We start from the raw sequence: 27,192 nt of genomic DNA on the forward strand, positions 1-27,192 counted from the left end.
ATTAACCATATTTCTTGTTTAAAATTTGTAATTATTAATAATAAAAATTTTATTTTATAATTTTTCCTCAACTGAAAATGGTAGTCTTCTATATATTTTTATGTAAAATTTACTTTGCGTTCTAAACTTATTATTATTAATTTTAAGTCAATAATCATAAATAAGTAAATTAAGATTTAAAGAGATCTTTTTTTAATTTCTAGAGTTCCATAATTATAATAATTAATAATATAATTATTAATAAACATTATAATAATTAAATTAAATTAAAATTTTAAATTTCACTCCATATTTACTTAATAATTGTAAATATTTTCAATAGATGTTATATAAAAGATGACACACACACACATACACTAATTAAAAATATTATATAAGTTAAATTTATTTTAAAATCATTTGATTTTCAACTATTATTCAAATGTTTTTAAAACAATTTAAAATTAGTTAAAGAAAATTATTTAATACAAATGCAAATTCTTAGTCTCCTTAAATTTACATTATTATGTATAATTTAAAATAAAAAATTAATAACACAATTAAATCTTTCTAAAAATTAATAACACATTTTATTACATTTTTTCAAAATAATGCGTGCATTTAAAATAATGCAATTAATATATTAATTATTATTAATATATTATATAATTCAATATTATTGAGCAAAATTTTTTCTACAATAAAACCTTTGATGCATTTTAGCTACAAATATTGAATATTTTCAAAATTACTGTAAATACATATAATAAGTATATATAATTGCAAATTTAAACTATTACATAAAATTTTTGTATAATATTCTAATTCAGTTCAACGAAAATATTTAATCTAAATTTTCATAAGATAAAAAAGAAAATTTCATAAGATTTTAAAATGTTAAAATGATTTTTATATATATGTATATGTATGTATTATATATGTATGTATATTTAATGAAATTGAGATTTGTTTTTTTTTTTAATTTCATAATATTTTTTAATTTCTACTCTAATAAGCAGAATCTATTTTAATTAATATAATAAAAATAGTATACGTAATTTGGCGGCATAATTTATGCACTAAATATTTTATAAGATCAGAAATTACATATTATTTAGTATTTCTCTCATTTTGAACAGTTCTTATTTTTTATATTTATTTTTTACTTATATAAAATCATTTTATAATATTAAATTACAAATTTATATACGTATATGTATATATAATATTAAATAGCAGACGGTGAATAAATTATTTTTTTTTTTTTTATTTAAATAAATTCATAGATTTAAATATATATTAATTATATCATATAACAATGAATGCTGTATTTTTAAAGAGATCTCGTTTACTTAAATTAAACTTATAGAAAATATTTTTTGTTTTTTCTTTATCGAAAACAAATAAGGCAAAATTTTTTAAATTACATTTGGTTTTTATTTTCTTTTATTGAAATATTGCATGAAGGTATCTTGTTAAGCTATTTAAATAGTTTTATAGAAAAAAAAAATAATAAAAGTAAAATACAAATAAAAATTATGAAGTTTCATTAATATTGTTTTTCATTTCATGACTATTGAAATTTGAATCGTTATGAGTTTCTAAATGAAATTTAAGTTGTTGTTTATGTCTATATACTCTTGGACATAAATGACATCTAAATGGTCTTTCACCAGTATGTTTCGTAAAATGAATTCTAACTTTATAGGCTGATGGAAAACCTTTATGACAAATTGAACATTGATATGGTGCTGGTACACCAGTATGAGATAAATAATGATATCTTAATGATTCAATACGTTTATAACGTTTAAAACATTCTGGACAATAAAAGAAACCATCTTTTTCATTTAAAGTTTTTTCAATTGAAAGATAATATTTTTCATTATGATGTCTTCTAAATTTTATATTATTAAATTTAAATTTTGGTTTACATTCTTTATCAATTACTTCATTATTACTCACAACCTCATCTTGAGGAAATGCTTCTGGATCGGCATCTGTTGTACTTAATGAATCATCAGAATTTTTTGATATATTGCTTTTAATTGGTAAATTTACAGCAGCCAAAATAAATTTTGGCTTCTCCGGTATATAATCTTCTTTATATATTTCGATAGTTTTTTCTTCGCTTTTGTTTTTTTGAAATGAGAAATTAGAATTGGATTTTATTTTCTTATCACAACAATTATCCGTTCTTAAAATATCTTGCTTGGGACAAGAGACGACGTATTCTGAATTACCACAAATCGTTGAGGTAGATCCAGAGATTCTTGTGTCATTATCTGAATTGAAATATTCTGAACTATTATTGAGAATAAAAGATTCTTCATCAGAGCTTTCATATTTTTGAATTTTGATTTCAGGTTCTAAATCATTAGAATCTTCACTATAACTAAGATTTTCATTTTTCTTTTCGTTTTCATAAGATTCTTTGAATTTTGATGAAAATGTTCCCGTGTGCTCTTCTTCTTGTATTGTAGAATTAAAATCGTTACTAAAATCTTTATAATTCTCTAATAAAACATTTGATTTAGAGGAATCTTTTAAATGAATTAATGTCTGGCTATCTTTATCTAAATTATAATGTTCATTTATAAAATGATTTCTAAAGTCATCAAAATTTTGACTTAAAATTCCACATTGTAAACATACCAGATTAAATTCTACTTCAGATTCATTGTCATTTATAATAATTTCTCCACATTTATTGTACATACAATCTTCAATACAATTATATTTTAATTGTTCGGGATCTATTTCTTCTATTTCCATTTTTAACTAATTTATTTACAATTAAAATAACAACTTTTTACATAAACTAATTATAATTACGCTAGCAAGTATTTTCTTAAGAACTTCAAAAAAAAAAAACCAAAACAATCAAAATGTCAATGTGAAGTGTCAAAACCATTTGTTTAAATGACGACAATGCTGCCAGTGACATTTTTTTTTGAATTGGTAGCTAGGGTTATACAAAAATAAATTGACAATTTTTATTATATATTTTGGTCTTTTTTCCATTTTAATTTTTTTTTTATTTTAATCATATGGAAGACAAAACTCTTCTATATGATTAATTCACTTTCACTGACGTTAAGACTTTCGCAATTAAATACTGTTTAATTTTAATTTATTTTTACTTTTGACATATTGTAAATCAAAACATACAAACAAACTCTGTACAAGCTTTTAAGCTTTTTTGAGATGAAGGTTTAATGAATAAATAAATAATTAAATTTGGTGTAGAGAACTTAAGCTATCAATCCTTATACTTTTTGCAATCCATTTACATCTTGAAATTAGTTATGAGTAACCAAAACTGGGCACGAGTATTATAGATACTCGTTTCGTATTTTATCCTTATGATAAACTGGCAACTTCTTTCTTGTTTTTCAAAAGAACCAATGGAGGAATTCAAAAACTAATTTATAATACATAATTGGAAAAATTTTATACTTACATCCAAAATATAAAATTCATTTTGATTATTTCATCGCAAATAGTATATTTTATATAAAATAAACCTTATTTGGGCACTTATATAATTTTTGTAAGTATATTTCATGTAATTATAATTTTCGGTGGCATATCATTATTAACAGTTATATGATATTGTTAAAAAACTAATTCCCATTTTAGAAACAAATTTTAAATTACTTATAATATAATTGCGGAAATTACTTCTCCAAGCGAAAATCATCATTATCTTGTATGGCATAACTTAAGTTCAAAAAAATGGTGTGTATACCTGAGAGTATTTTGTTTGAAAACTTAATACAGCGCATTGCGACTTGGAAAAATAATATTCAATAAGAAGTAGCAGAAATGGAAAAGTAAGAAATGAATATATTAGTGTACATATGCACTTATTGTAATTGTTAAATGTTGACTCCTTCATCTTCTTTTAGACAAGATTTGATGACAACTTTTAATGACTATCGTAATTTACAATTTACAGCAAGGTTGTGCATAATTATTTACTGTTGCATGTGACTACTTACCCACATATTATTCCAGTTTCCAACACTTTCATAAGGTAGCTTCTATAATCCAACCTATTATGCTGCCTATCCATTATTTAACTTGGTCCTTTGACACATTGAAAATATCGCAAGTTCTGAACACTTTTAATGGTTAGGACTAAATTACTAACCATTTGAAAATTGAAACTTGCTTGGAAAAAATATTTGAAAAAAAAATTTTAATTTTTCTAGACGTAACTTTTTATGTTAAATGATAGATTACATCATGTTGTTTTGTACAAGTTGAAGTGGCTATCTTAATCAGCATGTTTTAAATGTGTTTAATAACCAAATTGAATAGTGGATGAAATCTAAAAAATTAGATTTAATATTTGCGAATATGCTAAAGTTACATAAATTTTTTGAATGTTAGAATTAAAGAGAACAGAAAATTTTTTCTATTATTTTAATCTTAAATTAAAAAAAAAATTAAATAAAAATGTACAGTTTTTCTGTTTCTTGGCTTTTTTTTACTTCATTTATGCTTTTTTATTTTTATTGTTCTCTTTATTTAATCCTACATTGATTTGAAACACATTTTTATATAGATACATATAGATACACACATATTATTATTACGGTTCTTTAAAATATAAATTAAATATATAATATGTATATATATATATATATTTTAAAATGTGTTCATTATCCCCAATTTTGTTGTTTATAAATTTCGGGATTCAAGATATTTATAAGTACACTTAAAAATAATTAGATATGATTTTTATATTTTACATTATAAATTTTTGTTTTAATTATTTATATATAATTTTTTTTTTATAGGTAAGTAAAATTTACACAAACCCGAACTTAAAAATTATAATATAATATTAATTAACAAATAATAAAAAAAAAAAAAAGAAATTTTTATTTTTGTGTTTCTAATCTTATGTAATTAATAAATTCTTATTTTTTTCATTTAACATAAATCTTGATTTTATTTTAAATATTATTTTATTTATTTTTTTCTTTAATATATGTATACATATATATATGTGGTTTAATAAATATATACCTACATATATATATATTTAGATAATTAATTCATTGAAAAAAATAAATTAAATAATATTTAATAATTTACAAATATTTACATAAAAAAAAAAAGAAAATCAATTTCATAGTTATTTTTGACTAGATCAAACTCATCTCATTATATATTTTAATACATAATGATAATTTTATTTTATTTTCTATGAAATTATTAAATTATAATACAAAATTTAAGTTTTTGTAAAAATATTTTCAATTTTTATAATTGTTCAATTTTATTTTAATGCTTTTTAGCATTTTTCGTTATTAAAATGAAAATTATTTGTTGTATAATTATATATTTTACAATTATTTTCAATTTTATTATTATGTAAATTAATATGTTTTTATGTTTATATATTCATGTTTAAATACAGAAAAATTAGATATATTAAAAAAAAAAAAATTCATGTAAATATAAATTTAAAGGGATTGTGATTTATGGGTTAGTATATAATACGAAAAAAAAGTTATGTAATATATTTATAAAATTGTATAAGTTTTTTGTTTTTGTAATTAATTAAAGTTAAAATCTTAAAAATTATAAAAAAATTTTTTATGAATTTGTATAATTTCATTTGTTTTAGTAATATAAATTATATTAATAGATTACAATTTCAATAATCTTAAAATTTAATAATTATATAATTGTTATTTTTTGTTTTTAATATGTTTAAAACGTTAATTATAAACTTTTTTTTATATTTTATAATATAATATTTATGTAAGATGGTCTTAAAAAAAAATATTTAATATATTTTTTTTCTTCTAATTTTTTGGTTATACAAGTGATATACAAGTGATTGCCCAAATTATTATACTAAAAATTACATTTTAATATATCTTGATGTTTTTTTTAATTCTTTCTTTTTCATATTTTAGATAAAAATAAATATATATATTAAATGTATAAATAAAAATTGTATTTATACACTTGAATATATTTATTAATTCATTTTATATGTATAATATAAAAATATATATTATTTTGACTTTATTTTTCTCGTATTTTGTTGATGTTGTTGTTTATTGTTGTTCTTATAATTTATTATTTTTTTTTGTAATCTTCAATTCATGTGCATCCGATTTTATTTTTTTTTTATAAAAATGCAATCATTTGTTGCATTTGTTTTTTATATCTTCCGCAAATTTTTCAATATTATGAAGTTAAAATTTTGCGTGATGATGGTATTATTTTGCTTGTTTAATTTTTCATTTAAGTTTTTAAGTTAGTAAGTTGGTGTAATTTATTTTTTTTTATTTTAATTTGTTTTTGATACTCTACAAATTTTCTAAATAATTATTTTATTTTTCTCTTATTATATATAATATTTTATTATTTAATTAAAAATTCAGACCAAAACAAAAAAGCATTTTTTTATTAATTTTATATATAAATTTTTTTTTTTTTCATTTTCTTTTTTTATATAACCTAAAACTATAAAATTATTTTAGTTGTTCATATTTAATTAATATAATAATATTTATATTTTGTATAAATGTTACAAATATAATTGTATATATATATATGTATATATATTTCTAAATTTTGAAATTAATTGTTAATAAATAAATACATAAGTACATATAATTTTTTTATTTTGTTTTTTCATAAATATTACAAATGTGACCGAATATTTTGGTTTTTAAATGTTTATTTGAAAAAGATTTCAATATAATGAACTACAAATTTTTTTTATATTAGTTTTAAATGAATTAATTAAATAATAAAGAAAATAAATGTAGTAAATAATAATATAATTTTGTGTTAGTAGACAAAAAACAATATCAATTTTAGTTCGTTTCGTTTTTATTTTATTTGGTTTTGTTTTATAAATCAGAATAATATAATTATTAAAAATCACAAAAAAAAAAAAAATAAATTAATTAATTGAAATAAAATTAGTACGTATATATGAAGTAAAATGAAATTAAAACAACCTCTTTTTGTTTTATTTGTTGAATTACTGTACAAAATTTGTTCCAAAGATAAATTAGTTAGTTATAAATTTATCTTTCATTTTTTTTTGTTTGTAATCCAGAATATAGAAAATAAAATGATAATAAAAACAAATAAGGAAATAAATAATCAATTTTAATGTTTATAAAATATTTATTTATAACATAAAATGTTGATCTTTATTAATATTTTTTTTCATATTGTTTTGTATATTTTATTTATCTTCAAACTGATGAATATAATTTAGATTTAAAGAAATAATTAAAAAATTAAAAAAAAAATAATTAATTTTGGGAGGATTGTTTATTCCAAAAATTAAATATGAATTTTATTTTTTAATTATTAATTTATTTTTTTATACACTTCAAAAGTTATACAACTTTTTTTTTTCATTATTATTTGAAATATTTATGGGGATAAAAAAAAATGATTTTTTTTTTCCTTTTGAATTATTGGTTTTACAAAAAAAAAAAGTATTTTTTAACAATTCGCTAAACAATAAAAATTGTTTCAAAAAAAAAATTATAATTTATTTCTTTTTTAATGATTTTTAGATTAATAATCTGTGTGCCCCAAAACGCTATACATCAAACGGTTGAATGAATTGCTTTGGCGGATTTGCTCATCAGTTGGATTGTTTACCTGCATATTTACGCCGTATTTAAATTGTTATATTTTTACCGATTATATTTTATATAGTTGATATTGTTGATTTAAAAAACAAAAAAAAAGAAAAAAAACAATTGATTTAGTTTATGTAATTTACATTAATTTAATATTATATTTTATTTCATTAATTAATAATTATAGAGTAGCATTTATTAAGTAGATCAATATAAGGTATATTGATTTACTTAATTATAATTTAATTAAATATAATTTACTTATTATAATTAGTATATTTAGTATAAAAAATATAAAAGTTCAAATTTATGTTACAATATAAAATTAATTTTAAATTAATATAAAATTTAATGGGATTAATTCTTAATTGATATATGAATCTGTATTTTATACTTTAAATACAATTTTTAAATAAATAATTAATATTTTTTTTTATATAAAGCAGTTTAAGAACTTTTATATTATTTATTATTTTAGATTATATATTTATTACCATAAAAAAAATTAATGTTGTGATAATTTATGAAATGTATGTGTGTGTAAAATATTAAGATGAAATTTACTGATTTTATAATTAACGATACAAATAAGTATTGAAATTTTTAATTACATTTATGTTAATCACAAGACTAAATTAAATATTTTTTAATTATTTTATGAAAAAAATTTTTTTTTTTTAGTTTATATTCAATGTATTATCAAGATCTTGTGAATTAGTTCCCGCTCTTAAATAATAAAAATAAATTATAATTTGAAAATTTGAAATTTTGCAATAAAAATATTGATAAATTGAAATAAATATAATTTTAATTAATTAATTTAATTAATATAAAATTTAATTAAGAGAAATTTCTTTGAAACATAATTTAAATAATTGTTAATTCCAGTCGTAATTGTTGACTTGAGTCAATTGATAATAATATGAAAATATTTGTAAATTTAAGAGTCAGAGAATAGTAATAAGGGTTTAATTTTATATATTTTATTAATAGTAATGTGTTAAAATAAGTGATGGGCATTTATTATTGTCATAAGACAATGATTGACAATATTATCAAAATATTTGTAAATTTAAGAGTTAGGGGATTCATTTTCAGGTACTAATTTAATTATTTTTTTTTATATTATTTTTGGACATATCACAAGATATTAATTTTTAAATTTCATGTGAAAATATGATATGATGATATGAAATGAATATTGAACATGAAAATGTTATTTGTATAATGTTAAAAAAATAAATATATAATAATTATTTTATAAATAAATATTTGCAATATAAGCAAATTAAATATTTTTGCGTATAAAGCCAGACCATTATATTCCATAAAATATTTAGTTTTTTTTAGATTTTAAATTAAGTTAGATGTTACTTTCAGCTGCTTGCTCGGCATCTCATATTATTAAAAAAAAAAATTTCTTTCTTCTTAGATTTCTATAATCAATCGGTATTTTTTATTTTTGCTTTTACTCACATATAACGACGGGGAGTGTGTTGCTGGACGTGGTGATATGGGCTTCTAAAATTTATAATATAGGTAAAATTATTTTCTTTTTTTTTTTTTGTGTAAAATTTTCTCTATCTTTATATTTTTTTAAACTAATAATTTTATAATCCAAATCTTATATATATATATATTGTGCATATAATGTATATGTATATGAATAAATGTATTTAACAAAATTTATATATTATTCTAAAATAATGTTATGTTTATTAAAAATAAATTTTAGTGTTTAAATTGCGCTTAAAAATTACTGACAAAAAATTAGATTTTGATAAACATCTAAACGATTCTAAAAAATAGTAATGATTAAAGAAATTATTTTCTAAATTGTTAATAAATAATATTATTAAAAATATATAAAATATTAGAGATTAGATTAGATTTTTTGAAATAAATAATTAAAATATAAAATGAATAACAATATTAGTATAGATTTTGTTTTAATTGTTTTTATTTTCGGAAAATCTTAACGAAAGTGTAAATTAATTTTATGGCTATTTAAAATTTTGATTAAAAATTTTTTTTGTTAAAAAAAACTTTTAATAATTTGCTATAATTTTAATATTGAAATTTTAAGATAAATTTTGTGTTTATTTTTTCTATATGGTTTTGATTACCTTATTTTTTTTTATATAAAATGTATATTTTTTTGTATAATACAAATTTTGTTTTCGTTCTTTTTTTTTTAGGTTTATTTTGTATTAGAGTATTTTGTATATAAATATCATATATATACTTTCATATAAATATATTTTTATATATATAAATATATTGAAAAGCATACACCGATGCTTACCTTTCCTGGAACCATCCTATTTGCAGCAGTGGGATGGAACACTTTAGGTTGAACTGGATTAGCTTCTTGTACATAATCATTTTGAATGCCTACGCCGTATCCTTCTTCTTGTAAAGCTCTAAAGGTCTCACTCTTTGATGGATCGAAAACTACAGTTTTTTTATGGCTAATATAATTTTTAAGTAGTTATACGAATATGAATGTTGATTCATCAATTTTGAATTTGATTTTATATATATTTTTTATTTTAGCAATATTTGGCAGTCATATTGGATGTTTGATTTTGAATTTTTTCATGATCCGCATATTATAAACGCATTTGATCATACGATGCAAACGAGCAACAAAATGTTTGGTCCAACATAATTATTGCACATAATCATTTAAAAAGCAACATAAATTTTTGGTAGGCAGCAACAAAAAAATTCGATGATTTTGTAGAAGTTTATAAGATGTTTGTTTTTTTTTTCGTATTATTATTACGTTATCGTGTTGTTTCAATATTGTATTTAAAATAAGAGTGAGGCGCGCGTTGTTAAATATTAGTTTTTTTTTTATTCAATACAATTTTATTTTATGTTTTCAATTCACAATTTTTTTTAGATAAAAGATAAAAGAAAAAAAAAAGTATGGTCATACATGTTAGATTACTTATTTAGTTTTTCTTTTTTTTGTAATAAAAAAAATAATATCTACAATAAAACTATTATTTACATTATTAATAAATAAATATTATGTATATATTATTATGTATCTAAAGTTATTAATTTATTAAAATTGTATAAACAGTAAAGAAAATGTGTTAAAAAATGTAAGATCAAAGCCAGTGCTAAGTGTTTTTTTTATGTATAAATAAAGCATAAATAATTTTGTTGTTTTTATATATATATACAATTGTAAATATTTTATGTAAAAAATAATCAATAATATAAGTAAAATCAACTTAATGTCTAAAAAATATATTCAATATAATGATATAAAAAAATCAATCAAATTTTAAAAATACTACAAAATTTCAAAAACATGGTATAAATAAATAAAAAACCTTTTTAAAGTTTTAAAAAAAAATGTTTATAAGAAGATTTATGTGGATAATAATAAAGATGATTATACTGATTTTGAGGATTGCTTGCGTTAAGATTATAAAAAAATTATATGATATATATGTATGGTATAAGTTTTTTTAAAATTAATATTATTTTGTAAATAACAAAAGTAAAAAAAATATCATTCCCAAAATATCCTTATGAAATAACAAACTACATATATGAAAATCGAATTTCAAAATTATTTCAAATTATTATTTCAATTTTTTCGCTTTATAATTTTGTAGAAATTTATATTATAAAGTCATATATGTACCAAAATGTATATTTGTTGGAGAAAATAACAAAAAAAAAAAAACAATATTCTAGTAATCATAAAATAAATAAATAAAACTATTCAAAATTTAAACATGTATACATATCTAAACATAATTATTAATTTAATATTTTATATTGTAAAAATTCATAGTTATTGAAAACAATCCTATATGTATATATAAAATATAATAATTTGAAAAAGAATAAATACTAAAAACAAATTAAATTAACTAAAATGGAAAATAAATAATATAAATATATCACATACAAGAAAGACAAGTCTTTTTAAAAAAAAAACATTCAAGAGTAAAATTGAGAAATCAAATTTTTTAATGTAGTAATTTTTCGATACTGAAATGTTTGATAATATTTAAAAAAAACTTATGTTTAAGAGCTATATGTATTTTGAAAAAAAAATATTTTATATTTTTAATGTTATAGTGAGATTATATGATATTTTTATATTAATATTATGTACATTTATGTTGTTATTATTTTACTTTAATTCATTTTTATTTTATATTCATAATTATTTTTTCTGTTTCTGTTTCTGTTTTATGTTGTATTGTAATTTTAATATTGAAATTTATTGTAAAATTCAATAATATAATTATTGAATTTTTATAAAATTTTTAAAAAATCATGTACGTAATATAAATATTGTACATAATATCAATATAAGTATTATAAATTTATAACAATAATAAATAAATAAATAAATAAGTAAATTTAATAAATATATTAGTTCTATAGAAATAAAAAAAAAATTAATCAAACAAAACTGAAAAATTTTTAATTTCAAAAATTAATTATAAATCAAAAAAAGATACATGTTAAATATGTATTACGAAAATATTTTATGTAAATATTTTTTATATTATGATTATAATTTATCAATCATGATTTAAAAAGCTGTATATATACATATATATATATATATATTTAGTATATAAAATATTATAAAATGTTTAATAAAATGTATTCACTTAAACGTAGAAAAAATTTCTTTAAGTTTATAATAAATTGTTTATAATATAAATTTGTATATTAAAAACAAAATTTATTTTATAACTATAATATTCATTTGTTTAAAAACAATATTATCATATAAGTAGCTAATAAGTAGCTAATTTTTTATAATGTAATGTATAAGTTAAAAAAAAACAAGTCTATCATACAAATACAATTAAATAAGTATTTGAATTAAAAAAGAAAAGGAATAATATTTTTCATTTTTATCATAATAATATAAAATCCATATTCTATTAGATTGCATCATATGAGGTGAATGGTATATTATTCAAAAGCTTCAATATAATGTAAAAAATTGTAAAATTTCAATTTTCGAAATTGATTTTATTTCTTATAATTACAAAATTTTGAATACTATACCCTCACCACAAGATGTGATGCATCTAGGAGAAATATGTAAATAAGTAATTCAATTTAAAAATAATTTTAAAAATATTTAGATTAGAGGGTCAATTCCAAAAATCACATCGACAATAATTAATAAAATTGTTTTCATATTTCAAAACAATTAACAATATTGAATAACAAAAATTAAGAAAATTAAGGAAAAAAAAAATATTTTTTTAATAAAAATGATATTACTTCTCTTTTTTATAATTCTGTGTTAATTTCAATATTAAAAACAAAGTCCTTTAGAAATCCTTAATATGAAAAAAAAAATATTGGTAACATAATAATTGTTTACCAATACCATTATTTTTGATTTCTTTTTATTGTTTTATTCAACAAATTTTTTTCTTTTTTATTTTCAAATAATGTTATTAATAATATGTATTAGGTTATTTATTTGAAAAACGAATAAAATTAAATGATTGTTTATTAATTTACAAAATTATTGTAAGTAATATTTGTACATATAAATTGTCTATATATTTATGTACATAATTATGTAAGAAAAACACGATTAATATGAAATTTCGCCTCTTCTATTATTTATAGTTTTTTTTTTTTTAATATTTTTTTTTTATTGTAGTGAAAAACCACGAAGTCGTTTCATATTTTTATCTTGTTCTTGTTGTTGCTGTTTTTCTTTTTGTTGCTCCAATATTTTACGTTTTTGTTCCAGGAAAGATAGATCGATGAAAATTCTAATTATATATTATTAATTTTATATATTTTTTTTTATTATTTTTATTTTAAATTAATATTTAAATTTTCAATTCTTTTTAAATATATAACCATATTTTTATAGAATTAATGTTAAATTTTATGAAGGAATTGTTTTTTTAGTTTAAAATATTTGAAATGGGTATATTTAAAATCCAATTATTAAATATATTTACAAGGGAATTTATTAAATTAAAATCAATATAAAATTAATATTTTATGTTTAAAATTATTTAGAGGTTAAAATTTAGAAATAATAAGTATTATTTTTCTTTTTGTTGTTGTTTTTTTAAATTATTTATATTAAATTTATTATCTTAATTTAAAAGGAAAAAATTATATATTTTTTTTTAAATAAATTATAATAATTAAAAAAAAATTGTATAAAATTATATAAAAATTAAATGTTCCAAGCATATTAGATAACTAATTTAAACGGGATTTGAATATTTCTTACCTTTGGCAATTAATAATTAAGTTATAATAAGTTTAATCATAGTTTTAGAATAAATCTTAAGCACATGAATATATCCAGAATTTATATTAATTAATTTGGAATATTAGATTTAATTTTCATTAATTATAAATATAAATTAAAAATTAGATTTAATTTTTAATTTATATTTATGCTTAAGACTTTTTCCAATTTATTATTTAATTATTAATATTGTTATGGATATTTCCAATACAGTGATTATAGTTTCATCAGTTATAGTGTTTAATTACTATTATTAATATTATTATTATTATTATTATTATTATTATTATTATTATTTTTATTATTATTTTTATTATTATTATTATTATTATTATTATTATTATTATTATTATTATTATTATTATTATTATTATTATTATTATTTTTATTATTATTATTATTATTATTATTAATATGATATATAATATAAATTAATTATTAAAAAAATTGTTTTTATTTAATATAAGATTTTGGAATTTTTATTTAATAAATTCATATTAGTTCAGGTACTGTTATTATTATGATTTTTATTATAATTAAAGGTGAAAAAATAGCTTGGAACTGGTTCCATAAAAATTACAAAACAAGTTATTATTTATTGAATTTAATTATAATTATTATTAATTATCATTATTATTATTATTATTAAAATCCTTTATTTTCACTAGATCTGTCCAAATAATAAATAAGTAATTGTTCAAATTTTATAACAGAACAAATTAATTTTAATAATGGAAATTCGCAGTTTTAGTTCAAAATTTTAAATTTTATAAAGAAAACTAATTTTTTTTTGATTATTTTGGTTTACTTGTAAAATAGGACTAATAAGAATATCATATTAAAAATTGTAATTTTGGCAATATTAAAGGAATTTCGGAAAAAAATTATTTTTTTGAAGAAATTAATTAGTTATTATTGCCGAAACAAAATTAGCAAAAAATAGAATGTAAAAAGAAGAATTTTTATATTAATTTTTCGTTTTTTTTTTTAGTATTTTAATATTAACGTTTTGTCGTTTAAATTGGAAGAAAAAAAATCTACAAGAGCAACAAAAATACATAAACAACAACTAACAGAGCAAAAATACAAAATTAATGAAAAAAAAAAAATAGTTTAATTTTACTTTAATTTTAGTTTGGTTTTTTTTAATTAAAAATGTAAAAATAAATTTACATATCTATGAAAATAAGGATTTCTAATAAGGGTGGTAAAAATTTTAATAATTAGTATCTAATATTGCTTGGATTTATGTGCAATTTGTTTAGTTTTATTATTTTTTAATATTTATGTATTAATTAAATGTATATATATATATATGAAAAAAGAAAATGTTTATTATAGTTGATTTATCGAAAAAATTTTGTAATTTTATATAATTTAGTATTTTTGTTTTTTTTTTTATTTTTGTTCAAACAATTTTCTACTTATAATGAAATATATATATATCTTAAATTTAAATTTATATATGCCAATAAAATTGTTTATAATAAATTAGTATTAGTAAAAATTAGAAATGATTTAATTATATATATATATATTTTCTATAAATTATATAATATAACTAATATGTAATATCTTTTATTCAAAAGTATTTATACAATATGAAATTTGAATGTAATTACGTTTATTATACGAATATTATGTAATTAATAATAATAATGAAAAAATTCTCAATTGAATTCAATCTTTCAGAAAAAAATAATGAAAACATTAAATACATTTTATTTTAAAAATTAATTTAATAAATTATACATACTATATAGAATAAATATAACTAAAAATTTCGTATTATAATTACGTGAAAAATTTAATGTTTTTACTTTGTACATGTAGTAAAGTTATTAATAAATGCTCATTATAATATGATATTAGAATGTATATAAAAAATATTATATAATTTAATTTATTATAAATGTTAAATAAAAATTGTAATACAAAATTTATAATACGAATAAAAAGAAAAACTGTATGCGTTTATTTCAAAAACAAAATAGGGAATAGCTAAGTTCATTAATTTATGAATATATAAGTTGGGAATTCAAAAGTTAATTAATTTAACAAAATTATGTAAAATATGTAAAATTTGTAAATACATAATGTTGATTTTTATGAAAAGAAAATAATTTCAATTATTTTTTAGTTTAATTAAAGTATTATTAAAAATTATATTTGAATTTGTAATGAAATTATGAGAGACTGATTGTAAGATTAAAACTTTTTTAAATACAAAGTATGTATCACTACTACCCACTTATGCAAAAAGAAAAATAAAATTCAAATCTATAAACAAAGAAAATAAAATATATTTTCAAAAAATGAAGATTAACTAGAATTAATAGACGATTTAATAATAATTTCAAAATGAAAATAAAAAAAAAAAATTAAAATTATTTGATGGTGTTTTTTAAAAAAAAAATTTTGTTTTTACATTGAAAAAAAAAAAATTGGTGTTTACCCTTCAAGTTTTGATGGCAATGGCCGATTTAAAGGGCTGCGTTTAGTAGAATTTCGATTACTTGATCTATATTTTGGGGATTTTTTTTTTTTTGATTGATACCAAATTATAATTTGAACAACAATATTTATGTTTTTTATTGATTTATTTTACATAGTTTGTTTTGTTTTATTGTGGTTTTGTTTTTGATTTTGCGCAAAATAAAAAAAGAAAAAAATAATATAATAATTTTATATATATGAAGAAAAAAAAAATTAATAAAATATACATTAATAATGTTTTATTTATGGAAATTTCATATATATTATATATTTTTTTTTTTATAAAATATATAAATTTTATTTAATTTACATATTATAATTTAAATGTATGTATATAGTTATTAAAATTAAATTTTAATTGAGAAGAAAAAAAAATGTAAAAAAAAAAATAACACTTAATTTTCTAAATTTTTATTTATATAATTAAATTTCTTTTGAGAATTCAATTATATACTTTATATAATGTATAATTTATACTTTTCAATAATTAAATTTCATATTGATTTATATTTTTGATTGATAAATTTTTTTTACAACCAATTAATTAAAATAATATACTACAATATTTTTATAATATTGTATATCAATGGTAATAATGTATAAAATTTGAAGTAATTTATTAAAACAATTATTAAGATAATTTAAGAATAAAATATTGAATATTTTGTGTTAAAATAAGTACATTAAATATATTATTTATATTATACATGTAATCTATGCATGCTAACATCTAAATATCTGCAATAATTTAAATTTAATCTTTTTTAAAAATAAAATAGACAACAATTGTATAATTACAATATTTGAGTTTTAAATTTACTACACAACCAATTTTGTTAATGAAAATAATATCGAAAATATTGGAAAGCAATATTATCTATTTAATATAATTAAATGCATAATTATATAGAGAAATATTTAAATTTTTAAATATTACAATTATTTACATGCAATACAAAATTATAATAGAAACTAATTAGCCTTCCTTTTTTTTGGCGGTGAAATAACAAAATTTAAATCACCATTAACTTAATTATTTCTGATTAAAATCATTAAAAACTTTTTAATCTTTTATAATTTTTTTTTTGTTCTCAGTTATAAAATATGATAGGTATTTTATAAATTATTACTATTGACATACACTATATATGTATTTGCATAAGTTTAATACATCTATCTACTTAAATATAACTAAGTAGCCAGAAAAAAAAAATATATGTATATAAAAAGTTATAACAATATGTTTTTATTATTAATAGTTAAAACATCAAATAAATTGAATATTTTACTTACGGAACTGTTTGTCTGATTGTGCTTTCAATATTGCTATCAGAGTAGAGACCAATTGGTGAATTGAATTGCTTATGAAAAACCTATTGAATAATTTTTTTGAATTTATTAATTTTACATTTAATTTATATTGTATTAGCTTATTTTTGAATTAATATTGGATTATTGTTTAAACATTAATAAATCCATAAGAAATTTTAATGGAAAAATTGGCTTTCTCTCACTTTTTAAAATATTTAAGTAGATTAATTTTATTTTTTCAATTTTTCATTCAAGTCAACATTAATTTAAATACTTTTAATAAATTTTCAAATTATACAACGAGCTAAATTCATAAGCATTATATACTCTTATTAAAAACTTACTCTTCCAGAATGAGCATCTTCTCCAACTACTTTATGCAACATTGTGTCAGCGACCTACAAAATATAAATTATTTAGAGATTTTATCACTTAAATGAAAATTAAACTGAAAAACAAAAATATTAAGTATTTACTCTTTGTTTCATAAGAACATCATGATAATCATGTCCTGGTGCAGCACGTACAGCTGGGTTTGGGTAATATCTCAAATATGATTCTGTAGTTGGGGGATCTTTCTTAACTTTGGCTCCAGGAAGAACTAAAGGAGTTGTTCTATAGGGCTGAAAAAGTGAAAATATTTTTTTAATAAATATTAAAAATTAAACATTAAATACATTTTATTTGTGTCCAAAATTTAATGATATATTTTGAAATAGAAAAAATAGAACCAATTTAAATTGGATAAGTTTTTTTAATATTTAAAAAAAACAATTAGAGACTCCACAGGTTGTAATACACATATTTGCACAATTATAAGTACATATGTATGTATATTTTTATAGTTAAGTTTTGACCTTATTACATTATAAAATGTTTTTGATATTAATTTTTCTACAATAAGTAAGATAATTTATCAATCATGGCATATTTGCGGGGTTAATGGGTGACAGTATTTTTAAAGACTTCTATTTTTATTTTATGATATACATAATATAAAATTCTTAATTATAGCGGTATGGTTGCCACTCATAAATAAACAAAAAAAAAATATTTTTCTAAAAATATCCTTATTCTTAAAGCTTTTTGAAAATGTTTCTAGAAATATTTAATTTCATTTTAATTGAAAGCTCCTTCTAAAAAAATATTTTCTTACTCTTGGCACAAAAAAATTCAAGAGAATGAATAATAAAAATTAAAATTATAATTTTCAGTTTATAATTATCGTTTTTAAATTTAACGTCAACGGAAGTCAAATATTGTTCGGAAATATAAAATAAAGCCATTAATAATTTACAATCATAGAATCCAATATCAGTGTGAGTAATCAAATAGGAATAAAGAAACTTGTCAGAAATCTTACATAGTAGGAAGATACTAAATATAAAATTGTTATTTGTCAAAAGCATAACATTTTGAAGAATAATATTTCGATCCCCTTTACAAACTGAATTTAATAATATCGAATTCATAAAATTTTTACGATATTATTCATGTTCCGATGTCAAGCCGGTAACATTTTATAACATCGTTGTCAAATTTTAATTTAATGAGCAATTTAATTTATTTCACTGGTCAGTAAATTAGAACATTCAAGCGCTTCAAAATAATGTAATTAAAATTACAATTTCATTTAATACCTGAATAACTTTTCCCAAAAAAGTACAGAATTCGGAGTAAACCGTTTATAATTTAAACTTAAACCAAAATTTTTGTAGTTCAGGTATTTGCCGCTACATACTACGACATCGACACTCGAAATTTATTATAGGTTTCAATTTCATGTGTCACTATTAAGTGTCACTAAAAAACAGCTGCTGTCACATATTTATATTTACATTTTCCCGCTAAATTCAGTCGGTGCTCAATATGTAAAGTAATTTAAAACTTCAAGAGAACATTAATTATTATAACAACAGTTTAATATAATTTTAATTATCTAGTTTGATCCCAAATGATTTCTTGATTTAAAATTTAAGTTATTTTTTAAAAACAATTTAATTAGTTAAACATGTCCGTTCGCAGATCTACAAGGCATTCAATTAAAGAATGCGTAGAAGTTTCCGATGATGATATAGAAAATTATTGTATAAATACTCCAAGAAGGAGAACCTCATCAAATATGTTAAAAAAAGCAAGCATGAGTGAGCATCGTACACCAGTTTCAAACAAGAAGCGTCAGACAAAAGATTATGAAAATGAACAAACCCAGAGCTTAGATGTTTCACCTCCGAAACAACCAAAATTTACAAAATCACCTGAAAGTCTTTTTAGTCCTTCGAGATTAATCGAAAGGTTAAGCATAGAAGATGAAGATGAGGAGGAGTCTGAAGAATATAAAAACATTGCAGTAGTAGAGGCGCCCAAGGCAATCAATAAGTATCATAATGCTAGTAAAGTGCTAAGCAGTGGCGAAACTAATATATTGCCTGGGCGTGAAAAAGAATTTGCAGAGTTAGAACAATTTTTGAATCAACATATTGAAAATGAGACCTCCGGAAGCTTATATGTTTCAGGGCAACCTGGGACTGGGAAAACTGCTTGCATTTCAAAATTGTTGAAATGTGAAAAATTTTCTCAAAAGTTGAATAAAGTTTACATAAATTGTACATCGATTTCAACAGTTGCCAGTATATACAAAAAAATTAAAACAGAACTTAAAATTAAATCAGCAGGAAAGACTGAAAAAGAAAGTTTAGCAGCAATTGAAAAGTATTTGAAAAGTAATCATAAGCAAATATTATTAGTTTTGGATGAAATCGATCAACTATGTAACTCTAAACAATCAGTTTTGTATACAATATTTGAATGGCCTTCAAAAACGCACCATAAAATTATATTAATTGGTATAGCAAATAGTTTGGATTTAGTTGACAGATTGTTAGTACGATTGAATGCTAAATGTAATTTAAGACCGAAATTAATGAACTTTTCGTCATATTCTAAACAACAAATAATTGATATTTTCAAATCTCGATTAGAAGAAGCTAATGTTATAGATATCTTTCCGCCAGCAACAATTCAATTACTTGCTGGAAAAGTTGCTTCAATTAGTGGTGATATAAGACGTGCTCTCGATATTGGTCGAAGAGTAATTGAAATGGCTGATAGAGATGGTAAAACAGATATAAATATAAAAGACTTGGATTTAGCTAATGCTACCCCAAATGAAAATGAATCATCTAAAAAGATCATACCAGATGATAATAAAGAAAAAAATAAACCAGTTCAAGTAAGACAAGTTGCTTCTGTCTTAAATAATGTATATGGAACATCTCAGACACTTAATAATGACTCTGATTATAATTTTCCTTTGCAACAAAAAATTTTATTGTGCAGTTTACTTTTGATGTTACGAAAATGTAAGAATAAAGATATTACAGTTGGTCGTTTACATGATGTTTATAGACGAGTGTGTGCCAAACGAAATATTCAATCAGTTGATCAAGCTGAGTTTGCAAGTTTATGTTCACTTGTTGATACAAGAGGTATAATTAGATTAATAGCAAAAAAGGAACCAAGATTAAGTAAAATTACCTTGCAATGGGATCAAACTGAAGTTACAGATGCATTAAAAGATAAACAATTGATTGCAACGATTTTAGATGACGATTCCTGTTTGGGAGGACGTTGATTTTTAAAGTAAATTTTTTAAAATAATATAGGTTAAAAATTTGTAACTGGACAATCCATTTTAGTTTTATAAATTTATTTTAATTTATTTATAATTTTTTTTTTTTTGAAAATCAAATTATTAACCCAATAATTCTTGATTGACGTAAACATAATAAAAATGAATTTTCAAAAATAATTTAAAAAATATCAATTTCAGATTTTTATTTGAGATATAGGGATTTGTATGGAAATATTGTTATATTGGTTTTTAATTTAGGTTTTTGATGTAAGCATTTACTTGATGTAAGTTTCATATACGATTCATAATTCTAATTACGGAATGTGTTTATCAATATAGTCTTATTTCTAATATTTTAAAAGAAAAAGAGAGTCTAATAAACTTTAATATTAAAAATAAATATTTTATATTAAAATTTAGCTACATACATACATACATATATATTTAACATTCATTTGCCTTTGAGTATAAATTTCATCATATCCAAAATACTTATAAAAAATAATTTACACAACAACATAAGAAAACAAAATACCTCGGTGGTAACTACATATAACAGTTTTTATTTTTTCTTCAAAATTTTAAATTCAATTTTGAAAATTCATTTTCAAGTATATTTAATACATAAATAAGATACATAATGTAATATGTATTATGTGTACACAGTATTATATTTATATAATGTGTATATTGAAAAAATAAACGTTTCCATTGAAATAAATTTCTAAAATGTGTAGGATGGAGAAAAAAAAAATGAAAAGCTTTTTGAAAATTTCATTGCTAAACTTTGTGTAGTATATTATATTGTTAGCTAGTGAAAATTGATCTATTTTAAGTTTTATCCTAAATAAAATTTACGCAAATATTTTAGCTAAAAATTCTGTCTAGAAACCTTACGTAAGAATTGAAAAATAAATTTTGAAAAATAAAAAATCTATATGTTTGTATCTAATATAAACTTCCATTTGGAAAATAAAAGAAATTAAAAATCCAAAAAAATTTTCATTTTCATACATATGCACATATGTATATATAATCTTTATATAAAAAGTTATTGAGATATTAAAATTTCGCTCAAATCCTACATGTTTTTTTTCCAGCCTTTTATAAAAATATTTTCTAAATTCACAAAAATTTTTTTTTTAAATTTATGTTATACAGCTGCCTTTTTGTTGAATATAAGTATTTAATTTTTTTTTCTTCTCTTTTAATAAAACTAAAGAAGAAATATTAGCAAAAATTTTGAAATTTTAATGGCAATGTAAAATAAATATTAGAAATTTCTATAAAAATAAAATTTTATTGGGAAAAAATTTTTGTAAGACATGGAACTATTTAAGTTAGTTTTTAATGTTTTTCTTAATTTACCCATTATCGAATTTCTTAATTGTTTACATTTTTGAGTTTTTGTGGTAAAATTTTCTTTCTTAATTGTTTACATTATTTTGTACTATAATTAGAAAATAAATAATAAATATGTATATTGTATAAATATATACATATATATTAAATTCTTTAAAACTTACTTTTTAAAAATACATACATAATATGCAATCATAAAAATATTTCTAAATTAATACGAAAAGTATTATATTGTAAAGATTGGATATAAATAAGTGTTATAAATGGTACATTGTTGAAAATTTAATTAAATTAAATTCAGTCAATTTTTAAAAATTAAATACCTAATAATTTGAATTAAATAAAAAATTCAAAAATTATTGTTTTAAATAAAATATGTACTGAAGATAAATAAAAATTAAGAATTACATTAACATAGCCATATTATAATGTTATACTTTTAAATTCAGAAAAATTTGACAGAGTAGTATCTGATCTTGGGCTTTGAATATAGTAATATGGTGGCTAAGTTTAGAAATTTTTAATAATTATTTAGTTTAGAATGGTTTGATTTAAATAAACATTTTTTTTTTATAAATTAAATCCACTTTAGAAGTATTTCATGAATCTGTCTGTTATGTAATTCGACTTAACTAAGTCATTGTACTTTAGAAGAATTAGATAATTTTAAAGATTTATGATATATATTAAATTATATTCTTATAATTTTACTATTGTTGCAATATTGAATTGAGAGTTTATTATAATATACTTATATAAATAAATCATATTAAATAATTGCAAATAAATTGCAATAAATGATTGAAATTAAAGTCGTTGTTATGCAATCTAAAACGATGGTAAATAGTAGCTTGTATCATTTATGATACAGTTCTAGGAAAATTTCTTATTGTCAATTTATTTTATAGAGAAATTCGATATTAATTAAAAAATAAACTTAATCCTTATTAGAAAATATTTCTGCACATCATAAATTATGATAATATGTAAAAGATTGCATTAATTAATTGTATTTAAATATATTATCCAAGATTATTCAGTAAATGAAAATTTTCTTTAATCCTTACTTGATGTTGAATTGGTTCATTCATATCAGGAACTTCACGCCAGTAAACTGGTCTGCCATTTTTGAATGTAATGTATGTGTTTTGCATATTGAATATCCTATATTTTTGTGTTTTTTTTTTTTTAATATTTTGTAATTTGAAAAAAAAATATACATATATTTTATAAACATTAATTTATTTTTTAATATAACATGAAAAATTTGAAAAAATTGAATTTAAATAAACTTTTACTTTATCTTTTAAATATTTAAATTGTTTAAGGAAAATATTTATTTTTTAATATTAATTATTTTTTCTTTTGTACTTAAATTATTCAAAATTTTTAATTTTTAATAGATAATTCACTATAACAATTCCAAAAAAAAAAAATATATTAAATAAAATAGAAAAATGCTTTTATTTTTAAGATTTTAATTTTCCAACTTGTTTAATTTTAAATTTAAATATTTAGATGTTGTATATAAAAGAAAAACCATTTTTTTTTTTTCAAAAAGATGATGTAATTTAAACAATTTATTTAATTTTTAATTTATATATTTTTCTGAAATTTTGATATATTCGAATGAGTGGAAATTAACCGAAGGGTTTCTTTCCAAAAAAAAAAAACGAAACAAAAGTTATAATTATTATATATTATGAATATAAAGGGAATATTGAAACTGGAAAATTCAATAAAATTGCATAAGCTCTAAGAATAATTTTTCACTTTATTTTTCTTAATTAAAAATTTTGATAAATTTAAATAAAAAAATTAACAATCGAAAAAAATTTATTATTTTATTTTTCTTTATTTTAATAATTAATTTAATTAACCTTTATTGTTTCTTCCTATTTAAAAATGAAAATTAAACTTTTTTTTTCTTTTTGTTTTTCTTTAAAAATTAAAATTCTTAAAATTAATTTTTTTTTTTTTCAAAAGTGAAGATTAAATTTAAAACTCAATTGAAGATAATTATTTCGTTCGTGTGTGGTGGAATGAGCGATGTTTACGAAACAGTTTTCCGAAAGCAACTGACTTAGTAATGAAATTGAATATTTTACACAAATTTTTTTCTTATTTTTCCACGAAAATTATTTAAAATTGAAGAAAAAAAAAAACAATATTTAATTTTATTTATTTTGTTTTATTTTTTTTTTCTTCTAATTTTTCATTTTATATATTTTGTTTTTCTTTTAGCTTTTCTTTTGTTTATAAAAATTTTGAATTTTGAATTTTTAATTTTTCTTTTTTTTTTGTTTTTCTTGTAGTAGACGATGATATTATATAGGCTGATCTGAAAAAATATATCTACTATATGATTTTTCCAAACATTGAAAAATTTTTTTTTTGTTTTGTGTTTCTAAAAGCTTCTTTTAATTCAAGAATAATATAAATCGTAAATATTGGTAAAGAGCTTTCCGAAAAAATAAAATTAATTTAAAATTATTCTTATTAAAAAATTATGTATAAAAATTTTAATAAAATGTAATAAAGTTCATAATAAAAATAAGATTTTAAAAAATTAATATTTAAATAAAATAAATATTTTTAAATGAATATAAATTAAATCATAAAATATTATTATAAGTTCACAAGTATCTATCGATATAATAATGTTATATTTATTATACTCCTACAAAATTTCAATAAGAAAAAATAAAATTTTGCAAATTATTTAACAATTTAAGGTGGAATTTTTTGAAATTTTCTTATTTTTCTTTTCTGTTTTTTTTTTTTTATTCCTTCTTTTGAGATCATCATTATTTCAATTAATTTATAAACAATTTTTATTATCGTAAAATGTTTTTTTTGCAGTTTTAACCCATTAAAAAGCGTGTGCCTTTAAAATGGTATTTAAAATATTTTGATCTTTTTTGTATTAATAGTGCAATTATTAAATAATGTTACAAAAATTTGAAAATTTAATTTTAACAGATGTTACATTTTTATTCTTCAGAATTGTGTTAAATTTTATGAATATACCTTGAATATTTTATTTAATTTTATGTAAAAGAAATTTTAATTTTGTATTAAAATCAGAGCAGGTTTTTATGTAATTTAATAGAAATTTCAATTTCTATTAAAAATATTTGTAATTTACAAAAAAAATACAAAAAAAAAATTAAGTATTTAAAATTTATAATAAATAAATAAATAAATTAAGTTTTAGAAATATTGGGAATTTACTCAATATTTTGTGATACTATAGTGAAATTAATTATTTTGTTATTATAATATTAATATAAAAACACAAAAATTGAAAAATTTAGAGCAAACACATTAAGAAAAAGTAGATAATTTGGAAAATTTGGAAAATTAAAAAAAAAATAGCTAAATTAAGAACTAAATTTTTGAAATTCATTCAAAAATACAAAAAAAAAAATCATTAAAATATAAAAATTTTTAGTTTCTTTTGATCTACTCTAAATTCTATTAAAATATTATCTATATTGTTTGTTAAAAAATTACTTATAGAATTATAAATGATTGTATTTTTTTCAGCTTAAGCTTGTTTCAATAGCTTGTATAATAATTAAAATCGAGCTATAATATAACAAAATTTTTTAAGAGCTATTCATGAAAGAATAAATATTCATAAGAGATTCTATATTTTTTAGCAGATAGTGTTTTTCTAGTTTTTTATAAGATCAATACAATAACAAGTATAATAAATGATAATGACCTAATAATAATAAAACTATTAAGAGCTGCTCAACTAGAAATATATTTGAGTGGTAAATTTTTAAAAGCAATAGAAATTAAATAAAGTCAAATGCAAATTTCTAAAACTGAAAGCTAATTTTGTGAATCACCCTATTTTGTTATTAAAATAAAAATATAAATTTTATTTAAAAATGAATTTTTTATTTCTAAATTTTCTTTTATATTTTTTTTTTTTCTAAAATAAAAACAAAAAATTCAAGTATAATTTCCATAGTATAAACAAAAAGCAACTAAAAGAAATCTCTGCTCAGTCAGAAACTTCAATGATTTTCCATTACATTCAACTAAATTTATATGAAATTTTTCTACAATTTTTGATTTTCTAAAAAAAAAAAATTTTTTTTCCTTTAAACTGGGGCAAAATAATTAAAAAAAATTAATTTTATAATTTATGTCGATTTTTTTTTCTGTTTCTTGCAGTTTCTTTTTTTTTAATATTTATTATCAATGAGAATATTGCTAGATGTAAGGATGAAAGATGCGTGTATTATAAATACAATCGTTTTCAGCAAATGAATTAAAAATGCATATTGAAAATTATTACTTTTCTTAATAGAATTATTCCCATAAAAAAAGAAGAAAAAGAACAAGAAATTCAAATTAAACATAAAATATATTAAAAAAAAAACTTGTTTTTATAAACATTTATTTTAGCGTTCTTTAAATTTTTTGTTGCATATACAAAAATTATTAAAATAAATTATAATTATTTC

At 18.4% G+C, this 27,192-nt stretch overlaps 3 protein-coding genes across 11 annotated transcripts in view; 1 reads left to right on the forward strand and 2 right to left on the reverse strand.

Moving 5' to 3' along the window:
- Window positions 1-1,546: 1,546 nt before the first annotated feature.
- LOC129612752 (zinc finger protein 432-like) lies at window positions 1,547-4,057 on the reverse strand. The gene is made up of 5 exons (XM_055526512.1): window positions 3,984-4,057; window positions 2,192-2,374; window positions 1,914-2,110; window positions 1,618-1,820; window positions 1,547-1,552 (listed from the first exon to the last, which is right to left on the reverse strand). The coding sequence occupies exons 1-5, from the start codon at window positions 4,055-4,057 to the stop codon at window positions 1,547-1,549; spliced, it is 663 nt and encodes a 220-aa protein (XP_055382487.1).
- A 1,855-nt stretch (window positions 4,058-5,912) lies between these two features.
- LOC129612889 (PDZ and LIM domain protein 4) overlaps window positions 5,913-27,192 on the reverse strand; it is a 72,132-nt gene continuing 50,852 nt past the window's right edge. For 3 of the 8 annotated variants that reach the window (XM_055526703.1, XM_055526698.1, XM_055526699.1), the window contains 7 exons: window positions 18,189-18,335; window positions 18,057-18,110; window positions 17,695-17,774; window positions 16,361-16,426; window positions 9,925-10,090; window positions 9,096-9,140; window positions 5,913-7,638 (listed from right to left, as the gene is read on the reverse strand). In XM_055526703.1, coding sequence (XP_055382678.1) covers window positions 7,552-7,638; window positions 9,096-9,140; window positions 9,925-10,090; window positions 16,361-16,426; window positions 17,695-17,774; window positions 18,057-18,110; window positions 18,189-18,335 — 645 coding nt within the window. In that variant the 3' untranslated portion in view covers window positions 5,913-7,551. Of the gene's footprint in view, window positions 7,639-9,095; window positions 9,141-9,924; window positions 10,091-13,259; window positions 13,409-16,360; window positions 16,427-17,694; window positions 17,775-18,056; window positions 18,111-18,188; window positions 18,336-23,775; window positions 23,873-24,588; window positions 24,800-27,192 lie in introns of those variants that run through there. The other 5 variants (XM_055526701.1, XM_055526702.1, XM_055526700.1 and 2 more) reach the window with 4 other exon arrangements.
- On the forward strand, window positions 18,931-21,538 carry LOC129612888 (cell division control protein 6 homolog). Of its 2 annotated transcripts, XM_055526697.1 has the most exons (2): window positions 18,931-19,031; window positions 19,738-21,538. In XM_055526697.1, the coding sequence occupies exon 2, from the start codon at window positions 19,835-19,837 to the stop codon at window positions 21,344-21,346; it is 1,512 nt and encodes a 503-aa protein (XP_055382672.1). In that variant the 5' UTR covers window positions 18,931-19,031; window positions 19,738-19,834; the 3' UTR covers window positions 21,347-21,538. The 2 variants fall into 2 exon arrangements, with proteins under 2 accessions (XP_055382672.1, XP_055382671.1); XM_055526696.1 differs by lacking the exon at window positions 18,931-19,031 and having other exon boundaries at window positions 19,566-21,538.

The sequence above is a fragment of the Condylostylus longicornis genome, unplaced genomic scaffold (assembly GCF_029603195.1).
Source record: "Condylostylus longicornis isolate FDR11 unplaced genomic scaffold, ASM2960319v2 ptg000077l, whole genome shotgun sequence".
Taxonomy (NCBI): Eukaryota; Metazoa; Arthropoda; class Insecta; order Diptera; family Dolichopodidae; genus Condylostylus; species Condylostylus longicornis.

What these genes read in the sequence shown, in the direction of transcription:
- LOC129612752 (XM_055526512.1), bottom strand. Translation starts at nt 4,057, where the DNA reads ATGGATAGGCAGCATAATAGGTTGGATTATAGAAGCTACCTTATGAAA. An exon ending in GAAACTGGAATAATATGTGG is followed by an intron (nt 2,375 to 3,983) that starts GTAAGTAGTCAC and finishes TGAAAATCTTAG; the next exon opens with TTATAGTGAAGATTCTAATG. An exon ending in TGAAGTAATTGATAAAGAAT is followed by an intron (nt 1,821 to 1,913) that starts GTAAACCAAAAT and finishes TAAATGAAAAAG; the next exon opens with ATGGTTTCTTTTATTGTCCA.
- LOC129612888 (XM_055526696.1), top strand. Translation starts at nt 19,724, where the DNA reads ATGTCCGTTCGCAGATCTACAAGGCATTCAATTAAAGAATGCGTAGAA.